Consider the following 25,198-nt stretch of genomic DNA (forward strand, 5'->3'; position numbering starts at 1 on the left):
TAATCTATCTAATAACATTGTGTAAGTATTATCCAATGAGATGATACATGTGCTGCTCTATGGTTGTATGCTGTCATCCTCTAATTCCCTTTTTGACCTTGTGATACGAGCACTGTGTTGCCCTATTGTCATTTCTTGATTACCTGCTTGTGGTAATTCCTTAAGTATTTTGTGCTGCCACATGGTAACTGACTTATACCCTCCTGGTGTAGCATATTGATGAGTATTTTGTTTCTACTTGGTATAGATATATACTGTTCTATGGTAACTTATCTAATAACCTTGTGGTTGTGTATCTGATAGATCTATCCTGTACTATGGTAACTTACCTAATAACCTTGTGGTTGTGTATCTGATAGATCTATCCTGTACTATGGTAACTTACCTAATAACCTTGTGGTTGTGTATCTGATAGATCTTTCTGTACTATGGTAACTTACCTAATAACCTTGTGGTTGTGTTTCCTGATGAGATCTGTGCTGCCCTATAGTAACTTACCTAATAACCTTGTGGTTGTGTTTTCTGATAGATCTATCCTGTATACGTACTATGGTAACTTACCTAATAACCTTGTGGTCGTGTTTCCTGATGAGATCTGTGCTGCCCTATGGTAACTTACCTAATAACCTTGTGGCTGTGTTTTCTGATAGATCTATCCTGTACTATGGTAACTTACCTAATAACCTTGTGGTTGTGTTTTCTGATAGATCTATCCTGTACTATGGTAACTTACCTAATAACCTTGTGGTCGTGTTTCCTGATGAGATCTGTGCTGCCCTATGGTAACCTATTTGAGGTAATTTTGTAGACACTACCTTGTGTTCACCAATATACCCAATTGTATATACATTGGATTCACCTTAAATAAAGTAAATTACAATAACTTATAACCTTAAATTGTTTGGCTGACGGATGAAAACTGCACAAGAAATATCCTTCAAAATCAATTTAACATACAAAATAAGTATTTTATTATATTTCTTCATAAATGAAAGAAACTAGAACTGTGGATATACTAAGGTTAACTCCCTGTAATACTATAACCCCATATTCCAATATTGAAGTAATTTTGTAAGTTTGGTTATCTTCCCTTTAAATTGTAGGCCAACAATTATTTTCCTTTATGTACATCCTCAAGCGGTGTTGTGTAAATTTTCATTGATATCCATCCAGCCTGTTTGTTGTATTCACAAGGTATATGGACAGATGCAGTGATTCCTAAATAGCATCCCCCAAATAATACAAAAACACTTTTTGTTTTTGCTCAGGTTATAATAAACTTTTTTGAATGTAATACAGTTTCATTGTGACAACATCTAAACTCATGCACTATTGTCACAATTTATGTTAAGAATGTTTTTGATATTTTTTTTGACAGGTATAAGATATTCTCAATGATGAAATTCCTGGACACGAAAGAAACGAGGCATCCAATAAAGAAAATCTTGCATTCAGGATAAATGCACATGGTTTAAGAAGAACAGAGTTTTTAATCCTTTTTATGCTATGGTTTTCCAACAAAATCATTTTCTTGCATAGTTGTCATTTTTAGTTAAGATAAATTCCAAAGTGTATTTTCCAGTACTGTTATTTGAACTGTAAAAGTAAGGCATCATTTGCCAATAAACAAAAATAAAGTACCTTCTGTTTTAAATTTAACAAAAGTTGTTTTCTGTTCCATCATTGCATCTACTGCAAGTTTTTCCGAATAATTTGCTGTAATTATGGCAATTGTTGGCTGCTGATTGGCTGCTATGGTTGGCATCTGTTTTACATGTTGCACCTCTAAAACAGAAAACAATATATCAATATAAACAACTTTCAAAACCACCGTGCAAATTAACAACATTGTAAATTCAAATTTTGTTGATCTTTCAAAACTAATATTAAATCTACAGTGAGTGACATTCTGCATCATGTAACCCTTCTATTAACCTCCTGTAAAAGCATCAGTGACTATCGAGTGGTGATTAAATGCTAAACTTCAACATAATTCAGAATCAACTTTGTCATAAATATAAAACAAATTCTAATAATGTAATTATGTAAAAAATATTTTCTCTTTCTTGTAAAAGGAGGTATTTTCTGCTCTTTGGTTGGGTTGTTGTCTCTTTGACACATTCCCCATTTCCATTTTATGTTAAGGCTCTAATTGCATGATTTGACTTAGAATTTGAGGTATTACAAAACAAAATCAGGTGATTTTGGTGTAAATGATAATTGACAAGTATGTTCACAGTAAAAACTGTTAGATCTTTGAAATATTATATTCATATTCACAGATATTTGGTGTTCAAATGATATTTTTATATTCAATAATGACAAAATTTGGAAAAATATGTAACAGTAAGCAAAAGTAAGATTTTGTGACCATCATTTAAGAAATAATTCATGCAATCCATAGAAATTTTCATGTGGGCCATGTGAATGATAACAAATCTATGGCTTGCATGAATTATTTAGATTCCAATAGGACAAATATGGTTATTTGAAAAACTGAAGCGGAGGTAAGATTGCCGTCTCTATGGCTGTTCCATTTTACCCCCTGGAAGATAAAAGCTACAAATTTCAAATGCTTGCGTGAATTATTTCTTAAATAAACACTAGAAAAAATATGTTCAATTCTTAACCCAAACATTTTTTTTTGGGTTGGCTACTATTTACTGTCAAAAGGAGAGAGCTTATATGTTGACTTGCTGAAATTCATGAATGCGCGAATGATGCAATAGAATAGAAAACCAAACAACACCTACCTTGAAAACTCCATTTAAACTCGATAACATCCCAATTTAGAGCGTACACATAACCGAATATTCTTCAGCTTAAAGAGTTTTCATTCATATGGCGTCACGTTTAGACATGACTTTAATGCAGCAAAATCATTCTTGAAATTTCTCAGAATTTTATTTTAGTTTGATTTTATACATTTTTTAAGATCGTATACATTAATTCTTTTTGTTATGCGTTAGAATAGGAATAACGGTTCTGTAGTTTCTTTTTCAATTTCAATTTGAACACAACAAAATCCACATAGTGTTTGCACATAGGCTACGATACATGTGGATTTACATTGGAGGTAAATAGTAACAGTTATTAATATGTACATCTCTGAGTCTGCGCTAAGTATAGATATATCGAAAATTTTATCGCACTGTTGTTAACAAAGCTAAAGAAGCATGTCACATTAGAATCTATATTTTATTACTATCTCTGATGATTTTTCATAACGAACAGGTTTGTTTTACATAACAACCAACTCCAAAAAAAAGACTCATTCTAGGCAGAGTTTTATTATAATGCTCAGTGTACTTTTAAGGAATCTAACCTGTTTTGTCGTCATGTAATACATGTCTGACAACTTTCTTTCCATCTTCCATTTCAGCAATTAATTCTTTTTGCTTGAGTTCTCCTAACTGTAGGGTAACCATAGCTGGATCAGCATTTGTTATTCTGTGTTAAATAAAAGAACTGAGTTTTAAAAATTCTTTGACAATCATGTAAACTGTCAGGACCTTGCGTTTTTTTAATATATTATTAAGGATTTCTCCTGTGATGCCTAAATAGCAACCAATTTATACTCGAGCGTAATGATTTCAACATTAATTGCCATTCTGTTCTTTGTTTTTCATGTTTTTGTTCAGGGCTGTTCCACTGAAACATACACGGTAACTAGGGAAGGCACTTTGAAAATCGGGTAACCAACCATAAAGGCAATTTAGAATTTCTCTTTACATTTTCACCGTTCAAAATAATTTAAACACCCACCCATAGTTGAAATTTCAAAGTGCCTTACCTGGGTCCCATGTATGTTTTTATGGAACAGCCCTCACAGAGAATATGGCTTCCTACCCCCTGTCAAAGGTAACCAATCAAATTGCATGATCAGCTTGGATGTTTCACTGCAGTATAATATACAGTGATATTTCTACAGTTAACACTCTGTGTGTGAAGGTATACTTAACTAAATCACTTAACTCAGTTATTTGGACATACTATTGGCGATCAGCATCAGCTTTTGTTTACTATAGAAGATTTATTTTATTTTTTCCAGTTTTACAAAGTTGAAAGACATGACCTCTAAACATGCATGATGTTTGAAGTAAACTTATCAAAGGAATAATTGCAACAAACCATGTGCCAAACTATCCTTAAGAAAAAGAAAATGTCTTATTTTTTTTATATATATTTATAATATCTAAGCCTTTGTGTAATTATAATAATATAATGCAAATGTTGAAATTAAAATGGCAATACTTTAACTATGCAAAAATTTGAAAGTAAATGAACCAGGAAGAGGTGGCAGGGCCATATTATTATTCATGGAAAGGAAATATGCAAATATAAATACAACTCCATACCAATTATCATTGACTTACTATTGACAATTTATCTAAAACTTACCTTATCAAAAACTTTAATATGTAAACTGTGCAAAAATTAGGGTGTGGGGCCAAATAATCTCCATAGAAGTAATATAAGCAAAAGCTAATACAACTGCATACCAACTATCAAAGACCTACCACTGACTACTGATTTCCCTTAAACAGACCTAATCACAAACTAACATTTAAACTTAGCAAAAGTCTGAAAGTCAATAGAGTATGACTGAGGGGGCTGACCAAATTTTATCATGGATATGAGATGAGCTAATGCTGATACCACTTAATACCAAATATGATTGCTGTACCACTAGTGGTTCCCCTTAAACTTACCTAATAAGAATTTTTTAACATTTAAACTAATCAAAAGTTTCAAAGTCAATAGACTGAGGATGCAGGGGCCAATAATCTCCTTGGAGTGAAATGTGCCAATGCTAATACAACTGCATACCAAATATAATTGACCTTCCACTAGTGGATCCCCTAGACTGACCTAATCACAAACTTAATACATTGTTGATGCCGCAGCCAAAAACACCACAGTTAAAGTCATGCTTTTTCTACTTTGTAATGGTGAGACACAAATGGACTAAATTGTCACCTGATCAAATCCTCTACCTCCAACACATTAGGATAAGCTGATTCAAGTATTTGTAACAGTTTTTCCCTCAATTTCTCTTCTTCAGATCTCTTGTCTTCCTTGTTTATACCTGCAAATAATAAATTTTTCAATAGTATTTTATTTTCTCTGCTTCATGATACTGCACTTGCAAAATCATTGTGTAGATCCTGAATTTGAAACTGGACACTTTTTTAATTTTCAGTAACAACCTATAAAATTTTCTTGTCTTGTTTCCAAAAGTTAAAGTATGGAATTTATTTAGCATAACTATGCCTTTTTAATCTGCAAAAATATTCATGACACATACTATTTTGATAACCATTTTACAAAATTATGCATGACACATACTGTTTTGATAATCATTTTACAAAATTATTCATGACACATAATGTTTTGATAATCATTTTACAAAATTATTCATGACACATACTGACTTGATAATCATTTTACAAAGGAGTGAATATAGAAAACAACTACATAAAGTTGTCTGTTTTGATTTTTTGCGTTTTAGATAAAATTTATAATTAGATTTTAAAATCTTTTATATCAAAATTAAAAATCAAATTTCTTAAAAAAATTTTGCAATTGATAATAATTGGAGATTAATGTCATTTCTGTACACATTGTGGAAGAATATCTCCAGTGGAACTTTAAATAACACTTTTCATTTTATCGTAGTTTTTTTCTTCTTCTCATTTTGCACATGAATAAAATTGTTAATGTGAATCTACAGTTTTAAAATTTAGATATGGAAATAAAAAATGGTATTTTTCTGAATTATTCTTGAGTGCTATAAGACCTTTTTTTTCAATTATTCTGGACAGTTTATGAAAAGAAATAACCTGGCTGTACCAATGACTAGCAATAATAAAGACAACTAAAACATGTGCAGCTGTTTATAGTAAATGACGTGTATCTCAGTATTTCTATTTCTAGCTTTATTCAATGTCCATAAATAGAGTTGATACAGTTGAAAAACAGAAAAGAATGGCTCACAAAAAAAAAACAATATGAATTTTGGTGTGTACCAGAACTCTTATTTCAAATCAATACTGCATTTCACCATAAAAAATCTTTTGAATCAAATTACCTAAATGATCAGTTGAGATTTTTTTTAATATTGTTTATGGTAACATACCCTTTCTTATATTTATGCATATATACTTTGGGGTTCTTTTCCTATATGATTATACAAACCAAATAGTATCTGGTATAAATGTTCTACCAAGTTATCTAATGCTTTCAGCTTTTTAATGTAAACCAACTTATTTTCCCAGATATTTTTTTATTTTCACATTTTCCTGCATTTCATTTTTGTAATTTTTATCTCATTTTCAAGTCATTTGTAATATTAATAATTGTATTATATTTCAACTTGTGACAAATGTATGAAAGTGGCATAAATAAATCGCTTGCAAAAATAGGTTGGTTTACAGTAATTTTATATAAAATATGTATATCACATTTTTGTCCTATTCCAAGTCATTCATTTTTCTAATAAAATGCTTCGCTGGGGCGCAGCTTGATACGACCGCAGAGGTCGAACCCTGAACAGTTGGGGCAAGTATGGACACAACATTCAAGCTTGATACAGCTCTAAATTTGGATTGTTATTAAATATTTGACACAGCATAGGTTTCTGACACAGAAAGAATGTGGTCTAAGAACTTGAATTTTTTTAATTTACCTATTATGGTCCAATGTCCAAAATCAAAATACATGGTTAGATTCAGCATATCAAAGAACCCCATATATTCAATTTTTGTTAAAATCAAACAAAGTTTAATTTTGGACCCCAACTTGGACAAACTTGAAAACTGGGCCCATAATCAAAAATCTAAACACATGTTTAGATTCAGCATATCAAAGAACCCCAAGAATTCAATTTTTGCTAAAATCAAACTAAGTTTAATTTTGGACCCTTTGGACCTTAATGTAGACCAATTTAAAAAACGGGACTTAAAATTAAAAATCTAAATACACGGTTAGATTTGGAATATCAAAGAACCCCAATAATTCAATTTTTGATGAAATCAAACAAAGTTTAATTTTGGACCCTTTTGACCTCAATATGAAGCAATTTGATAGCGGGGCCCACAAATAAAAAATCTAAATTCATGGTTAGATTCAGCATATCAAAGAACCCCATATATCCAATTTTTGTTGAAATCAAAAAAAGTTTAATTTTGGACCCCAACTTGGACCAACTTGAAAACTGGGCCCATAATCAAAAATCTAAACACATGTTTAGATTCAGCATATCAAAGAACCCCAAGAATTCAATTTTTGTTAAAATCAAACTAAGTTTAATTTTGGACCCTTTGGACCTCAATGAAGACCAATTTAAAAAACGGGACCCAAATTAAAAATACGGTTAGATTTGGCATATCAAAGAACCCCAATAATTCAATTTTCGATGAAATCAAACAAAGTTTAATTTTGGACCCTTTTGACCTCAATATGAACCAATTTGATAGCGGGGCCTACAAATAAAAAATCTAAATACATGGTTAGATTCAGCATATCAAAGAACCTCATATATTCAATTTTTGTTGAAATCAAACAAAGTTTAATTTTGGACCCCAATTTGGACCAACTTGAAAACTGGGCCCATAATCAAAAATCTAAATACATGTTTAGATTCAGCATATCAAAGAACCCCATATATTCAATTTTTGTTAAAATCAAACAAAGTTTAAATACTGGACCCTATCTTGGACCAACTTGAAAACTGGGCCCATAATCAAAAATCTAAACACATGTTTAGATTCAGCAAATCAAAGAACCCCAAGAATTCAATTTTTGTCAAAATCAAACTAAGTTTAATTTTGGACCCTTTGGACCTCAATGTAGACCAATTTAAACAAGAAATGAATGTAACAGGATGCTGTTACGAAGTCTCCCAAACGAAGCTCCCATAATTCGTAATTCCCAGGGTCGCCTGACATTGGGCAACTTCCAGTGAAAATTGGTTTGGTCCAGTAAAGTTATATGCATTAGTGATGCCTGGGGACTAACCTTGTATATCATTCAAATCATCTTGGCATGACAAACCAGAATATATATGGTTTAGGGGTGGGGATCTCGACCATTTACAAGATACTAAACCATTGGGGGTGGGGAGGAACCCCTGGGGACTGGCCCTATATGTCATTCAAATGTTCATTACATGACGAACAGGAATATATATGGTTTAGGGGTGGGGATCTCAACCATTTACAAGATACTAGAACATTGGGGGTGGGGAGGAACCCCTGGGGACTGACCGTATACGTCATTCAAATGTTCGAGACATGACAAATAGGAATATATATGGTTTAGGGGTGGGGATCTTGACCACTTACAAGATATTAGAACTTTCTCAAATGGCAGGGGGTGGGGGTGACCCCTGGGGACTAATCCTGTATTTCATTTGATGTGCTTTATCATGACAAACCAGAATATATATGGTTTAGGGGTGGGGATCTCGACCATTTACAAGATATTAGAATTTTCTCAAATGGCAGGGGGTCGGGATGACCCCTGGGGACTAACCCTGTATATCATTCAAACCATCTTAGCATGACAAACTAGAATATATATGGTTTAGGGGTGGGGATCTTGACCACTTAGAAGATATTAGAACTTTCTTAAATGGTAGGGGGTGGGGGTGACCCCTGGGGACTAACCCTGTATTTCATTTGAAGTGCTTTATCATGACAAACCAGAATATATATGGTTTAGGGGTGGGGATCTTGACCACTTACAAGATATTAGAACTTTCTTAAATGGCAGGGGGTGGGGGTGACCCCTGGGGACTAACCCTGTATTTCATATGATGTGCTTTATCATGACAAACCAGAATATATATGGTTTAGGGGTGGGGATCTTGACCACTTAGAAGATATTAGAACTTTCTTAAATGGCAGGGGGTGGGGGTGACCCCTGGGGACTAACCCTGTATTTCATTTGATGTGCTTTGTCATGACAAACCAGAATATATATGGTTTAGGGGTGGGGATCTCGACCATTTACAAGATATTAGAACTTTCTCAAATGGCAGGGGGTCGGGGTGACCCCTGGGGACTAACCCTGTATATCATTCAAACCATCTTAGCATAACAAACCAAAATATATATGGTTTAGGGGATGGGATCTTGACCACTTACAAGGTATTAGAACTTTCTTAAATGGCAGGGGGTGGGGGTGACCCCTGGGGACTAACCCTGTATTTCATTTAATGGGCTTTATCATTTAGAACATTTTCAATTAAAAAGATTGTGTCTATCACAAACGGTTTTCAATTTATAATCATTTGAAAATTTAAAAAAATAAAATCCCATAGGGTTCTATAGTAAAACCCTCTTTTCTTTTTGCCCCTCAAAGTACCCCTTTATAAACCCCATTGCACAAACAAAACCCTGATTGCACCACTAGACATGTTAGTCTAACATATTGTGAAACCCTAAGTTAATCTGACAAGCGGTTTTGGAGAACGGGTGCGGACAAGTTCAAATTTAAAAGCGGCGGAAGAAGAAGAAGAAGAAGAAGAATAATAATAATAAGAACTGAGCAAAAACAATAAGTCTTCCCAAACTTCGTTTGGGAGACTTAAAAACAGGACCCAAAATTAAAAACCTAAATACACGGTTAGATTTGGAATATCAAAGAACCCCAATAATTCAATTTTAGATGAAATCAAACAAAGTTTAATTTTGGACCCTTTGGCCTCAATATGAACCAATTAGATAACAGGGTCCACAAATAAAAAATCTAAATACATGGTTAGATTCAGCATATCAAAGAACCCCATATATTCAATTTTTGTTGAAATCAAACAAAGTTTAATTTTGGACCCCAATTTGGACCAACTTGAAAACTGGGCCAAAAATCAAAAATCTAAATACATGTTTAGATTCAGCATATCAAAGAACCTCATATATTCAATTTTTGCTAAAATCAAACAAAGTTTAATTTTGGACCCTTTGGACATTAATGTAGACCAATTTGAAAACTGGACCCAAAATTAAAAATCTAAATACACTGTTAGATTCGGCATAACAAATAAATAAATGTGATCAAAGATTTTACAAATCTAATGCGCCATACTGTGCAATTAAAGATTACTTCTTGAAATTTTTCAATATTTGAAATTTGAAAAAAAAATAATATTTGAAGAATAATTCTTTTTAATTTCTGAAATCTGAAATGAGAAAAAATTGGCCCCCCACAATTTCTTTTTATCCCCCTCCCCCTTTTTCCCCCAAAAAAATTCTTTCCCTCAAGATATGGTCATAATCTCAATTCAAATTTCCAATGGAGTTGGCAACCATAATTACCCATTTAAATTTACCATAGTACTAACTTAATCTATTTTATAATAGAATTAATAAAAATATAGTGTCAAATCTTTCATATGGATTTTTTTGTAAAAAAAAAAGATGAAAACATTTGCAGATATTTTTACTGGTCTTCCTTTATAAATATGCATTTCTTTAAACATAATTTAAAAGCAGTGTAAGGGAAGTAACCAAAACGTTGTATTTGGATTACCTCCCTTACACTGTTTTAGATTATCTTTATTGTTCATTAACCATTACTTTATACATAATTTAAAAGCAGTGTAAGGGAGATAATTTCAATGATGTATTTGATTTATCTCCCTTACACTGCTTTAAATTATGTTTTGTACTAAAGTATTTGTCCATTAACCAGGACAACCTTGGTTTTCCCCCTTTATTGCCCCTAATTCCTAAACGGTTTGAGCCATAACCCCCCAAAGCAAATCCTAACCATCCCTTTGTGGTATGGAAACTTGTAGTATAATTTCAGAGAGATCCATACACCGTTCCACAGTTATTGTCTGGAAACTAGAAAATGCTCATTTTTGGACCCTTTTTGGCCCCTAATTCCTTAACTGTTGGTACCATAACCCCCAAAATCAATCCCAACCTTCCTTTTGTGGTATTTTACCTTATGGTCAAATTTCAAAAAGATCCATTCACTTAAACTAAAGTTAGAGTGCGAAAACCAATATGTATTCGGACGACGACGCCGGACGACGACGACGACGCCAGACGACGACGACGACGCCAACGTCATACCAATATACGACCACAAAATTTTTTTGCGGTCGTATAAAAACCTAGGGATTTAAGAATGCATTCAAAAATCAATAATCATGCTAAACTAACATATTAAAAACAGGTAGCACACATGTACAAGACTGTCTTAATATCAAACCATTCAAAACAGTGGAACTTATTTTAAATCAAAGTTGAAAATATATTTAAGATAAAATATAAACAGATCCACTAAGTACTTTAAATTATTTAAGGGAAATATTTCAAATACACTGAAGGTTCTTAATTTTTGTTTTGGAAAAAGTATTACAGATATGAAGATTTAAACATCCAATGAATGTAGAAAAAGCAGGATACCTGTGTGCATATGTATATATTTTACAAAAAAAAACATTTTTCAGGGTAGCCTAAGAACTATTATACCTTTAAACATATTCAGTTCAACATATATCATCAAAATTACATGTTTATTACACACATATCATGTGAAAGCCAACTTAAGCTACCTGACTATAAAGGCAATCATATCAAAAATATGTAACAGTCTAGTTCTTCACACAAATTTTTCTCAAAAATAGTGATAACTGCCGTCTCTTAAAATTTAGAACATAGATTGATCATTGACTGCTTACAGTCCAGTGGCAAATATTTCAAGCATATTCTAAAAAATTTATGATGGTAGTTGTTAAGCTGACTTTCACATGAATTTTGTTGATTAAAATATTGCCAAGAAAAAGAACATTTACTGTGAACTTCAAATATTTTCACTAAACAATCATGCATCACATTCTTCAAATACACGTCTTTCTTTATTTCACACAGTGATTTAAAGCAAAACAATAATTATCCATGGTTGTGTTAAGTGCAATTTATTGGAAAAGCCGGAAACTCAATGTGTAGTGTTATAATACAAATTATGCATGCTTTCACAAACAATGTTAAACAAACTTAATGTTACTGAAGTTCACACACTTTTTCTTGCCATAAAAAACTAAAGTTACAGTAATAACATATTAGGTCGCAATCTCCACAACTACAACACTCGTTCTGTCACCATGGCAACCAAATACTTACCAAAATATTGTTCAGCATCAGAAGGTCCTAACAGTGAATTATAAATTAGTTATCAGCATTACTGATTCTCTTATACATGTATTGTGCACCCAAACTAGATTTGAATGAGTAGTAATAGCTTTCAAAATGTTATACCTCATTGGTTACCAGAGCATTAGAGACATATCACTACTTAAAGAGAGCTTAGTTTGAAACAAAATCATAAACTGCATGAACAATTAATTCATTCTATTATCCATGAAAGATTTACAATTTCATGTTTTAGAAATCTCTTATGGAAACTCATCATATATTCCAATTACTTTGCAAATTTAATCCAATATGCAATATATTAGAGCAAGATTTATAATTATTATGTCCATCAAGAATACTATATGATAATTCAATCCTGAGCTAGTTTGATCAGGCTTTCCTTCGAACGTTCACAGCAAATTCAAACATGCAACAATAGCATCATAACTGTTAGCCACTGTGCATGAAGTATTTTATCTATTCTGCTGCAACAATAGCAGCATAACTATTAGCTCAACATTGTGCATGAAGTATTTTATCTATTCTGCTGCAACAATAGCAGCATAACTATTAGCTCAACATTGTGCATGAAGTACTTTATCTATTCTGCTGCAACAATAGCAGAATAACTGCTTGCTATGCACTGTGCATGAAGTATTTTATCTATTCTGCTATCTATATACCTATAGTTGTACAGATTCCTAATTTGAAGATAATCAAGGACACCAATCAGTAAATATGGCATCACATTAGCTATGACAACCTAACTATGTCTATTTGTGTCAATTAAATAACATATTTATAGTGTCCTTACAGGCTAAGAATGCATTCATATGATTTCTGAAATCTGGAGTATAATTTGTTCAGGGATTGAACAGACATCAGGGATGGGCACGATTACTGACAAATGTAATCGATTAATAATCGATTACATGAAGGATTTTTGTGTAATCGATTAATAATCGATTACTCTGATTTTTGTATGTAATCGATTGCAATCGATTACTTTATCAAAAGTAATTACATTACTTTTCGATTACTGTCAATTACATGCTACAAAATTACAAAAAAATAATAAAGTAAGTTAAACACAATATTGTTGCTCAACGTTTGTATAGTGGAAATTTAGAACTTTACCAAAAACAGCATTTAAAGCATTGTATCCAAATTTTAAGTTGACAGTTGTTTTCTAGATGGTTTCTCTTACTGAGGATCAGAAATATTCAAAATTCTTGAAATTTTGGCTTTCAACATGAATGAGAGATGACATCGCATTGCATCAAACACTTATCTATATTGTAGATTTTTTCATAAATTTTGCTTTCATACTGACTTAAGTTAGCTTTTTGTTTTTTACTAATTAAAAACAGGTATATTTTAACATAGTTAATTACAATGTTGGAATTTTCCTCTGAAAAAAAATGTAAAAAAGGTAGAATAATTAATTAGTTCAGCTAATTTTAAAGATCGAAATTTATAATTATAATGACATGCATGAATTATTCCTTTTGTTTGGATAACCACCCTAATTACAGGTTATAAAACTGCCAATGGAGTACACTTTATAACCTGGGGCAAAATAATGTAAATCTACTTCTTAATTAGAAATAATTGAAAAGAAAACAAAGTCTGCATCTTATTGATTAGAAGTCTTTGATCATCTGATTAGTAAAGACAAGAAGTTTGTTTAGATTTTTTTATTCTCTATTCAATTTATAAACAATATATATTTATAGTGTCAAAATGGGATACATGTATCTATTCCTGAAAAAGAATTTCAATGCATAGCCATTGGTTCATTGTTGTAAGGATTTTGTGTACTTTCTTAATTTTTGTATCATAACATTATAAGGAATCAACTGTGTATCTATTCTAAGCTAAAATTTCAACTCTTATTGAAAATTATGCTTTAAGGAATTTAAATACAAATAAAATTACTACTTTAATGTAGTACAGAACTTAACTTCAGACTCATTTCTTATTTTAAATCTATTTTCTTATTTCAAATCTATTTTCTTATTTTAATATAGGTCTTGAATTATTGACAAGCACATAAATTCATTTGTTTCAAAAGCTAGATATAAAGTAAAATTTGGTAGGGGATCTGGTTGATCATATTGCAGCTTGAGACAGAAGATAGAAATAAGGCAGTTGATAAACTCTTCAGTCATTTTAATACATTCTACTTTTATCTGTACTATAAAGTGATGAAAACATACATATTTTCATTTAATATATGTTATATTTCATCAAACTGTTTTACTAAAGTAATCGAAATGTAATCGAAAAGTAATCGATGATTACATCATAATTTTTGCTGTAATCGATTAAATTACGATTACATGTAATCGAAGATGTCTTCGATTACAGATTACTGTCGATTACTGGAAAAAATGTAATCAATTACAATCGATTACGATTACGGATTACGATTACCCCATCCCTGACAGACATGCACAATAATTGGATGATAAGGGTACTTTTTTTTTAAATGAAAACATTCTGAATAAAACACTCTTTCATGATCAAACATTTCCAACAACGAAATGTAATACAACAAAATTTCACATCTGAAAATCCATTACATGTCCATGAAAGTTTTTGTTTTTAATGTCATGCAACTGAATGTGGATGTATGAATGGATAAAAATTATCACAAACATGCTGAACTGTATCTGCAGTGCTAAGTCATAAAAGTATGTGAAGAGACTAGAAATGTGCAAATTAAAAAAATTATAAATTGTCTTTCGTTGTAAACCCAGGCACTATAATGATATTATTTTCATGTTAAAGTTTCTTCTGATGTATTTAATCTGAAGAAAGAATTTTTCCACTTGTTTATTTTTTTCTGCCAACAAGAGTTCGATGAACAGTGTACATTTTAATAAAAGAAATGATAAAAAATAATTCAACCGTGACATATGATGAATGTCTTCAAGTGGCAGTCCAAATTCCTGCCCTTCATCCCAGCCTATCCTTTTGCAGGACCTACATTTTGGATTAATTGTAGCTTCTTCAAATCCTGAATACATGGAATATGCATAAAATATTTGCCACTGGATGAAAGCTAACAGCATTTAATGAACCACATTGCTTGCTTAATAATACATGTAATAAAAGTAATGAAATATTACTACAGAGATATGTAAACCAACACTTAAGAAATGTAAAAGAAAGAAAACAACATGTATAGTACATACATTAAGATATACAAGGGGATATCAACTGAGTACTGCAGATACAACATTGACACATACCTATCATATCGGGAGAAATTCCCTCCCCTGATAAAATCAATACACATTTTAATGTTCATACTGGAATTTTCAACTTTTCTACATCTGTACACTTTCACGTCATAAGTAAATAAGTATACAACAAAATATTATTAATCCTGCTTCATCACTAATAGAAATTAATTAGTATGAAAAATATACAATTTTTTGTTTTTAATACTGACAATGATTCTGCTTGAATTGCACAGAGAACTCATTTTGTCAAAATGTATAAAACAACAAATGTAATTCAATGCTAAACATAATACTTAAAACTCTAAAAGTTAATTGGCCTTTTTCCTTAATTAATAATAAACTTAATAAAAATGTCAGCATCAACAAACCTGGACTCATTGGTGCTTCCTCATCATCGAGCAGCCGGATCTCCAGATCAACATTCTTAGCTAACTTATAATCAGGTTTTTTCATCTGCTTCATACATTTCTTAATAAAACCAACATAATCTGAAAAAAATAAGTTCATAACTCATTTCATTTATCTTATTTGCTTTTATTGTCTTTCCATTTTTTTTTAAATACGCTGTTCCTAACCACCTTGCATTTTATGGTTAATAATGATGCTCTTTCATATACCATAGTTGTAAGGCAGATAAATCCTATTCATAGAGACAATGACAGGGATAAAGTCAAATATAGTAATGCTACACCACCTCCATCTTATTTCTTTTATTCTTTGTAAAACTAACTGGATAAAAGTCTGACCTGAAAATTGTCCTCTTTTTCTTAAACTTATGAATCCACACCAGTCATATTATTTCTCATAAAGTTTCAAATGTTAATATTGAATCTTTTTTTAAATACAAGCTACTTTACGGATATAAAAGGAACATAAATTTCACATAAGGTTCTTAAACACATTATCCCATGTATATTGTATAGAGCAAAGTTGTTAATTTCTATGTCATTTTTCTAAGTCAGGGGTTAAAATCTGTTAAAATTTAATGGAATAATCAAGGCAGTGTCCAGAGCAAAATTAAGAAAAAAAATGCATTTGTCTGTGTATTACTGGTAATTGGAATTGGTTTGCTTTTTCACTGTTAACTTTTAGTTATTTTGGCTATTTTTAAAGTGAAAAACTATATTCAGATTGAATCAAATAGAGAATACAAGTGCAGTTGAATTATCTTTGAGAAAGAATGCTAATATCAATGGAAACAATGGCGATCGTATCCCTCAGAGAGATCAAGCTCTTTGATTATTATTAAGTTTGATTTCTCTCAAAACTTATCAAGCAAGCTTTGAATCGCCTGGACTTTTTATAAGCAATTTAAATCGTGCTATATTTGTTGTAGTCAGGGAAATAATGAGTTTAGTTACCATGTTAAGACAGTTGTTTTATAAAAATAAGGAGATGTGTTATTATTGTCAGAAACCGTTAGATTTATGCTTTGATTGAGGACAACATGTCACTTGTGGTTCTCCATTTTTTATGGAAGTTCAATATCAAAGTTTCATAAAGGTAACATAATAGGAACAACACCACTTTAGTACTTATCTAAAGGAAATAGTTTTATTTCGGAACCAGTCTCGCATTTTAACAAAACAGCGGAATTCCTACTTTGACGTGATGCTAAATATACAAAACCCTCAATATAGCTACTACTTAATATTGATTTTCCGTAATGTAAAATAAACACAATTTAAAAAAGGGAGATATCAAAACATGAGGATTATGAGAAGGAAACTAATGGAAAGTTGTTTAAATTCAATCTGTTTGTTAGTTTTACTCTTTAAAATAAAACAATCCTAAGAATCTGAGTTGTTCTTAATATAAAGCACAAAACGGTTGACGTGAGAGCATTGGAAAGGAGTCAATCATAAAAGTCTACAGATTGCTTGACAGCAATCGTATCCCAAAATTATCTATACAAACCCCTTGGAAAATTCTGTGGTCTCACAAGTTCTTTAAAGAATTTGTATGCTGTAGTAACTTGTTCCAAATAATCAGTTCCATCAACATACCAAAACTTTAATCTTCTACTCTCCTGGTAAAGAAAAAGACAACAAAATGTGATTCTCCCAAAAAAGTATGTGGGTTGAAATTCATCTCCAAATGGTAATGCAGAAATGTTGCAGTCCATGATTTGGTAAAAGTCACTCAGATCCAAAATTAAAATAGCAGATGTACAACTTAGAAAATCAAGTGCAAGTTTGATTGACTTATGTCTAAATTTTCATAAAGAGTTTCAAAATAAGAAAATGTGACATTGGCTACTGTGCTGAAGATGATAGAAATTATTCCTGTATGTTGTTGCAGCTTTGCTGTCAGGAACAAAACAAAATTTAACCCTTATCCTCATACAGTTTAGAATGTATATTTTAAACAGTTTTTCATGGGTATGATCAAAATAGGCAAAAATCTTACCTCATACCCATACAGACCAAAAAATGAGCTTTGTTTCCTGCTTCCCTACCTACCCTAAATATTCATGATTTTATGGAAATTTTTGGTTAAGAACCTTTAGAGTCAATATATGATTTGGTTTAGCATCATTGGTGTCCAGAACAATTCCTGATATGGACGATGTAAAATACTGTTCAAAAATCAATTATTTCATCTACCTCCAGTTTTTTTTTGCCTCATATCTGACAGTCTAATGCTGAAGGATTTATTATACCTTGTGATTTTAGCATTTCTGACCTTATAAAGACCAACAACTTATCTAAGGTGACAATCATCTCATCACTTGGCAACAATATCTGATATTCAGAAAACAGTACAAATGCCAAACCAGTCAATACATAAAAATGCCTACTTTTGCAAAGATTGTCTAATACTAGTAGAAAAAAAAAACAATGTTTATACAAACCACATGTTTTTTCCCTGTTTTCTGATCAACTAAGAAACAGTTAAATCCTATCTGTAACTGTGGTCTTCCATAGGAATCTAAATCTCCTGAAAATATTTCAAAATCTAAATCATAAAATATATGCACATACATTTGTAAATATGTTCACTTACAGAATAGGTTTCAAATAATTTGTAGCTGAAAAAGATATGACATCTTAGATATTATCTGTCTCTCACTGCCTTGTAACATTGCAATACAATAGTCTCTACTCTAGGGTAGACTGATGAACAATAGCAAACATTTAATAGCAACATGCAACATTTTCTTCTCTTAACAGTGCTTGATATCTGTAGTGTATTCTAAACACTACCAGAATATGAATCACCATGATAATAAAACAAAATTTTGCATTAAAAATATTTTAGGGTTTGCATGCAAAAATAGTTGAATCTTACAAAAATTGCAATAAATCTTGGAAAAATCATCAATCATAATGGTTTTCTACACTTAATGACTTCCAATACACAGTACATTCAAGGTCCCAGTACATCACAAAAATAGTCACATTACACATTTTGTAAAAATTGTGGTTAACTATGACCAGCTACACATAATGATGATGGATGACTATTTTATGTCCAGTGACAATGTAAATACATTTTTAGGAAGAGAACATCTTAATGTGATATGAATGCAAATTTAACCTTGCTTTTTACTAGACTGACAGACTGAGCCAGTTTTTTTATGTGCTAGTTCACAATGTAACAGTCATGACAGTGTGCATGAAGACAGATACCCAGACACATTAATCTGACTCCAGACAGACCAGTCTTTGCTCTTACTCCTAAATGGCACAAGCTTAGCAGTCAAGAAGCAAATACCAATTTTCAAGTCTTTGGTTTGACCCAGATGGGGATCAAAACTAAGGACCTCTCACGCTTGAGGTGAGCACGCTACAAAACAAGATGGTACACATGGTGACAAACAATCTCATTAAGTTTGCTACAATGAAAAATAATTATCTAAGTCCCATAACTCTGCAAAATTTTCTTTTCAGGAAGTATAGTATGGTCAACTATATCATGTATATAGGATGGCATAATATAAATTTTATAAAGTACTGTCTCTTGTGCCTCCCTTGCCAGGGAATTGTCACTCAGAGAGTCACTTTAGTGTCTCACACACAAAACATGCCATACACCAGAAAAGGTCATGGCCAATGGTCGTTAAACTTAACTCAGTACTCGGAGTACAAAACTTGTGCTCGAAACATCAAATCCAGTATTATGATTGGTTGATTTCTGAGTATGAGTAGGGTAATTGTGCTCTGAATTTTTATGACCACAAGGCGAGGAGTATACTTATTTATTTGTCAATACATAAGACATACCTTGAGCTTTTTTATTAACTACTAATCCTTTATCTTTACCATCTCCAACATGCTCTGCTATCGACGTGTCAATTTCTTCTTTACGTTTCTTTTCAATCCTTATATGTGTAGTCTTGCCCTTCTTTGTTGGGGTCATTACAATCTCTGAAAGACCATTAACATTATATTTAATAAAGTTATGATTTTGGATCTCTGTACATAATTCAGTGCTCTCATTAGGTCATCTAAACAGCTGGAGATACATTGGTACTTTAGGGCTATCATTTTTTATCAACATCATATTAGAAATTAATTTCTTTACATTTTCAATGAAACTTCTTTGTCCTCATTCTTTATATTTTAGCTAAAATATGCAGTTTAAAATTCCTCTTTAGTCAGGAGGCTATTTGAATTTGTATGAGACAACACTGAACTTAAAAGCATTTTAAAAACTATTGTTACTTAAAATGTATGTATTTAAAAATTTCATTCACTGTCCATTATATGCAAATTTTCATAGATTTCAAACAAGAGGATGTTTCTTGGCTATAATCTCATGAGATGAGATGTGGCAGAGAAACATCTTTTGAGTTTGAAAGACCATTGCTAATCTGTTTATGGTTAGGGCTATTCCAGAAAAAAATTTGTAAGGGTTCCACGGAACCCAGTGTCTAGCCTTCTTTTCTGTTAATTGCAGGCTCAACAAAAATGAGGAAGTAAATCAATAAAAATATTCCTCTTGATACTATCTTTTGATTGTAAGAAGCTTCTGTCCAAGTTTGGTAAAAATCCAGGATAGTTTATGAATCTAATAAATGTTTAAAAATTTAACTGCAGACTGAATGTAATGTTAACTGGAAAAAAACAAAATTTCCTTCTAGATACTAGCATTTGATCATAAACAAGCTTCTGTCCAAGTTTGGTACAAATCCAAAATAGTATAAGAAAGTTATTAAAATTTTAAAAACTTTAACCGCAGAGTGAATGTGTTGTTTCCTGGCAGAAAATCTAAGTCCATTTAAAAGTAAAATAAGGAAAAAATGGATTTATTTTTTTACAAAATTTACTTCTGGATACTATCATATATAGGATCATAAACAAGATTCTGTCCAAGTTTGGTACAAACCCAGGATAGTTTAAGAAAGTTATTAAAATTTTTAAAACTTTAACCACAGAGTGAATGCAATATTTCCCGGCAGAAAAACTAAGTCCATTTATAAGTAAAATACAGAAAAACTGGAATTTTATTTTTACAAAATTTACTTCTGGATACTATCTTATGATCATAAACAAGCTTCTATCCAAGTTTGATAGAAATCCAGGATAGTTTAAGAAAGTTATTAAAATTTCAAAAACTTTAACCACAGAGTGAATATTTGTGGACGCCGTCGCCGACGACGACGGAATGTAGGATCGCTATGTCTCGCTTTTTCGACTAAAGTCGAAGGCTCGACAAAAATGTATGGGGGTTGGAAGGCACTTTATATTTTTAATACATGGGTGATGAGTATCAGAGTAACTTTTCACACTATAATGCACTATGATTCTCAATTACAATTGTCTGGGTAGGGAGTGCTAAAACAAACTGCCTTCCAACGCCCCTATACATTTTTTTCAGGAATAGCCCTTATTTTCCTATGACGCCGTTGATGATAACTTGACAACAGCACATGCACCTTTAGTTTCTGACAATAATTTTCTATCTTAAGCTAGTAGCATGATACAAAAATTATCACAAAAAAAGATCAAAGGATAAATGCACAAAATAGCACTAACTATAATTTATGTTATTTAAACACAGCTGTTTTATAAACATCTACCATGTCTATACTATAAACTCTTTGGTTTCTATATTAGATAATATGGAGAAACAGTATTTTAAAGTGGTTGGATTAACTTTATATACCTTCTTGAACTTGATCAGCCATCTTTCTTCTGTAAGTTCTGTTCATGTAATACAAAAAAAAGGGGGGTTAAAACATTTTTATTGTACATTTTTTGTGTGTGTCACAAAATTGTCTTTTATAAAAGGATGAAATAAATACTGTGTATGCAGCTGTTGTTACTTACATGTACTGTTGCAGAAAAAATTGCATGTGTCTACCAGCATTGAATATGTACAAAAATTGCAAGTTTTTGCAGATAAAGAGTCCCATTTAATTTTTGAAATATGGGACAGCCTGACCATTCCTGTTTATGTATTTTTCTTTCTTTAAAGTTGATTTTCCAGTAGCTCCATCATTTATCATGTTTATTAGGTAGCTAGAATTGCTGTATGAATATGTTTGCAAAGCATTCACATTTTTACCTTTAAAAATTTTGAACTTTCCCAGTCTTCACAATTAAGCACAAGCCCTATGGACCAGGCAAGTAAAATGATGTGGCCATGTGCAATATTCTTCTTAAGCCATATTAATTTTCAATAAATTTATGACAGACTGATTTTATTTGTGCATTTTGTAGCTGGACATATATGCATAATGTTTAGAAATTATGTTTTGAATTTGTAACAGAGTTGTTTGTGTAAGGAAACTGTAGACAAGATCAATTAGGACCAATTCTTATTTTGTGATTGACAGATTGAAATGCTTGAATAGGCCCTTGCAGCCATATTTAATAGATTTTCAAAATTGGAAGTGAAAATGCTTCGAAAAACACAAGAAAACATCACTGAAACAGAATAGTTGATTGGAAACATACATAGGTTTCCTTCTTTCTTACTATTTCCATCTCCATCCCAAAATTCAGCCCCCTATTCAATATGGCTGCAATAACCTTGAAGTGGCCTATACAGTAATGAGTTATATTAAAAAGGGATTCTGCTTTACGTCATGGGAAGTCGTCTCATCAAAAATTAAAATAACTTTCAAGATGTCATAATTATTTGGCTTACTACATCAACCTGTACATTTCAATTATGGAGATTTTTGCCTTAAACTAGCTGGTGTCCTAATATTTAGAATAACTGATTATTGATATTTCATGAATTTTTGGGCAAATACAAAATATTGTTTCAGGAATCCACTGAAAATAAATACTTTCCTTTGGAACATTCATCATATTTTTGTTTTTTTGGCACAATAATGTTCAAAATGTGTTAACAGAGAAAATTAAAGGTGTAAATAATTGTTTGTTGGTTAACACCAACACTAACAGGTTAAGTATATGGATATCATTTGATCCACATACATGACATACTTGTCTGCGAGAACATGCTCTCAAGTCGGAAAGTAGTTCATTCCGGTAACATAAAATGTAACGAGCTCCCAGGACGAACGAAATTACAGATTATTATCATATGCAAAAAATATATTGACCCAAGGCCAAGCTGGGTCGCTGTTAGAAAAGTTAGAAGTTCTTTCATGTACCGGCGAACTTCACTTTTGCAATTATATTATCAATTGGTGCAATATGAATAAAAAGTTGTTTCTAAATGCATTAATTGAAATTAGGACTAGCTGATTCATTAAGAATACATGTACAACCTCTCGAATAAACAAGGTGCGACTTCCAAATTTCTGCACACCTGTACACTGCGCATGTGCAGCGTTCTTGTATTTTGTCCGCGCTCGGATCCGGACCAAGCTTGATACTTTTTCCGAGAATTTCAGACTTTAACATCAGTGTTCCGCCACTGATAATAAACCTTTATTCACATAGAAAGGTTGTTTTTATGTTGGGGGGGGGGGGGGGGGTCAAAGTGGTTGGAAGTTTTGTGTTATTCTAACGTTACATTGATTTTGGGATGTTACAGAAATACGTATGAAAGTTCTATCCTATCAAATATCAAATGATTTGGTAACGTGAAGTGTAGGATGACATCTATATGTTATTGGAACCATAAATACATGGCCATTTTGAATCTCAGTGAAACATAATACAGATCAAACAGATTTGTATCGATTAATGAAAAAAAACTAATATTAAATGTTTTTTCAAAGTCACATATAGAATTACATATGTGCGGACGGATGAAAAATGTAATACATGTAGGTTCTAGGTTTACTGAAAATTACATACACTACAGTCATTATGGATTTTTCCAAGGCCATTCTCTATAGTGGCCAAAATTGCACAGCCCACTCTACCATAAATTTACAACAGTAATAGGTCACTCTGAATTTTAAGCTACAAATATCTATCAATGCATTTATTTAAATAAGCCTTTAAAAGATAAATAATATCACAAAAGCAACATTCAAACTGTATGTATTTGCGCATGGCAGGCACATAGAAAAGTCAGGTATACCGATAAGATAAGAAGATATTTTATTTTCCAATAATGGGCCCCAGGGGCATAAACATTACAACATCAATAATTTTTCATAATACAATACAAACAATGAGATAAAAAAAAAAAGTTAAACGAGAACTATTTAAGTTCTTAAAGAATACGTAGATAAAGAATCTATAGTATGTTTTTTTTTAATACTAATGCATTTTATTGCAAGTGTGGTTGATATAGAAAACAAACAAGCAGCCCAAAAAGAAAAAAAGAAAAATAGATATCCATATATGTATAGTACACAAAAAGTTGGATCAATTAAACATATAATAATTAGCCAAAAAGAAAGTAGAAATTAAGCATGACCTAATGCATGCTAAATTGAATTACAAAAATTCTCTGCCTATACCGATCAATCAAAATTTTCCTTACTAAGTTAGAACCGGGGGGAAAAGGGGGGGGGGGGAAGAAAAAAAATATTATTGGATGTTGGATGTGTACTGATTGATATTTTAGTCTTAGATAAATTATTTTTTTCATTAGTTGTTATTGGCTTTGAACTAGCTGTCAGTAACTGAGAGTACTCTTAGGCCGTTAGTTTTCTCAATTGAGTTGTTTCATATTTTTCATGTCGGGGCCTTTTATAGCCGACCACACGGTATGGGTTTTTCTCATTTTTGAAGGCCGTACGGTTGCCTTTAATTGTTTACATCCACTTCATTTGAACGTTGGTGTATAGTTGTCTAATTTGCAATCATACCACATCTCCTTAGTTTTATATATGTGATTTACTTTTTTTATCCTATACATGGAACGTTTGATGTGGTTCCTTATTGAATGCCAACGCAATGTGAACTCAGATTGAGATTGAAATTGTAGATGGAGTATCAACTGCAGAACATGTAAATGAGATCTACGAAAACTACAAAAACGGTTTTATAAGTAAACTAGACAAGCATGCTCCTGTGAAGTCAAGCCAGTATCAAAAACAAAAAGTCCTCTTCCATGTATGAATGGAGTGTTAAGGAAAGCCATATACAGAAAGCACGCGCTAGTTTCTCAGTACATCAAAAAAGAATTATTCATGCATGGGAAAATTCAGACAGCAAAGAAATTTAGTTAAGTAAGTTAAAAAGGAAATCTATGAAAATATATTAGAGATCGCTGTTCTAACGGTTAAAAAAGTGCCGATTTTTGGAATACTGTAAAACCTTTCAGTTACAAAAATGCAAATCTGGGGGCAAATAACTAATTTAATATGAAAAAAATACAATAATTATTGATCAAAAAGAAGCATCAGATGTTTTTAATATTTTTGTTGCTTCTTTTGATAAGAAATTAGGAAGATTAGTGATGTGGTATATGATC

The 25,198-nt window shown here is 31.7% G+C and overlaps 1 protein-coding gene across 3 annotated transcripts in view; it reads right to left on the bottom strand.

Annotated features, from left to right (window-relative positions):
* Nucleotides 1–23,143, bottom strand: part of LOC127730053 (uncharacterized) — a 28,857-nt gene extending 5,714 nt beyond the window's left edge. Inside the window, exons 1-11 of one of the 3 annotated variants that reach the window (XM_052238100.1) lie at nt 23,091–23,143; nt 21,512–21,549; nt 19,627–19,770; nt 18,255–18,340; nt 17,318–17,429; nt 15,769–15,888; nt 12,138–12,164; nt 4,981–5,089; nt 3,326–3,450; nt 1,642–1,785; nt 734–859 (exon numbers count right to left, since the gene is read on the bottom strand). In XM_052238100.1, coding sequence (XP_052094060.1) covers nt 734–859; nt 1,642–1,785; nt 3,326–3,450; nt 4,981–5,089; nt 12,138–12,164; nt 15,769–15,888; nt 17,318–17,429; nt 18,255–18,340; nt 19,627–19,770; nt 21,512–21,533 — 1,015 coding nt within the window. In that variant the 5' untranslated portion in view covers nt 21,534–21,549; nt 23,091–23,143. Of the gene's footprint in view, nt 1–733; nt 860–1,641; nt 1,786–3,325; nt 3,451–4,980; nt 5,090–12,137; nt 12,165–15,406; nt 15,434–15,768; nt 15,889–17,317; nt 17,430–18,254; nt 18,341–19,626; nt 19,771–21,511; nt 21,550–23,090 lie in introns of all 3 variants that reach the window. The other 2 variants (XM_052238101.1, XM_052238102.1) reach the window with 2 other exon arrangements.
* Nucleotides 23,144–25,198: the final 2,055 nt, after the last annotated feature.

This window comes from Mytilus californianus, unplaced genomic scaffold, assembly GCF_021869535.1.
Source record: "Mytilus californianus isolate M0D057914Y unplaced genomic scaffold, xbMytCali1.0.p SCAF_2, whole genome shotgun sequence".
Taxonomy (NCBI): domain Eukaryota; kingdom Metazoa; phylum Mollusca; class Bivalvia; order Mytilida; family Mytilidae; genus Mytilus; species Mytilus californianus.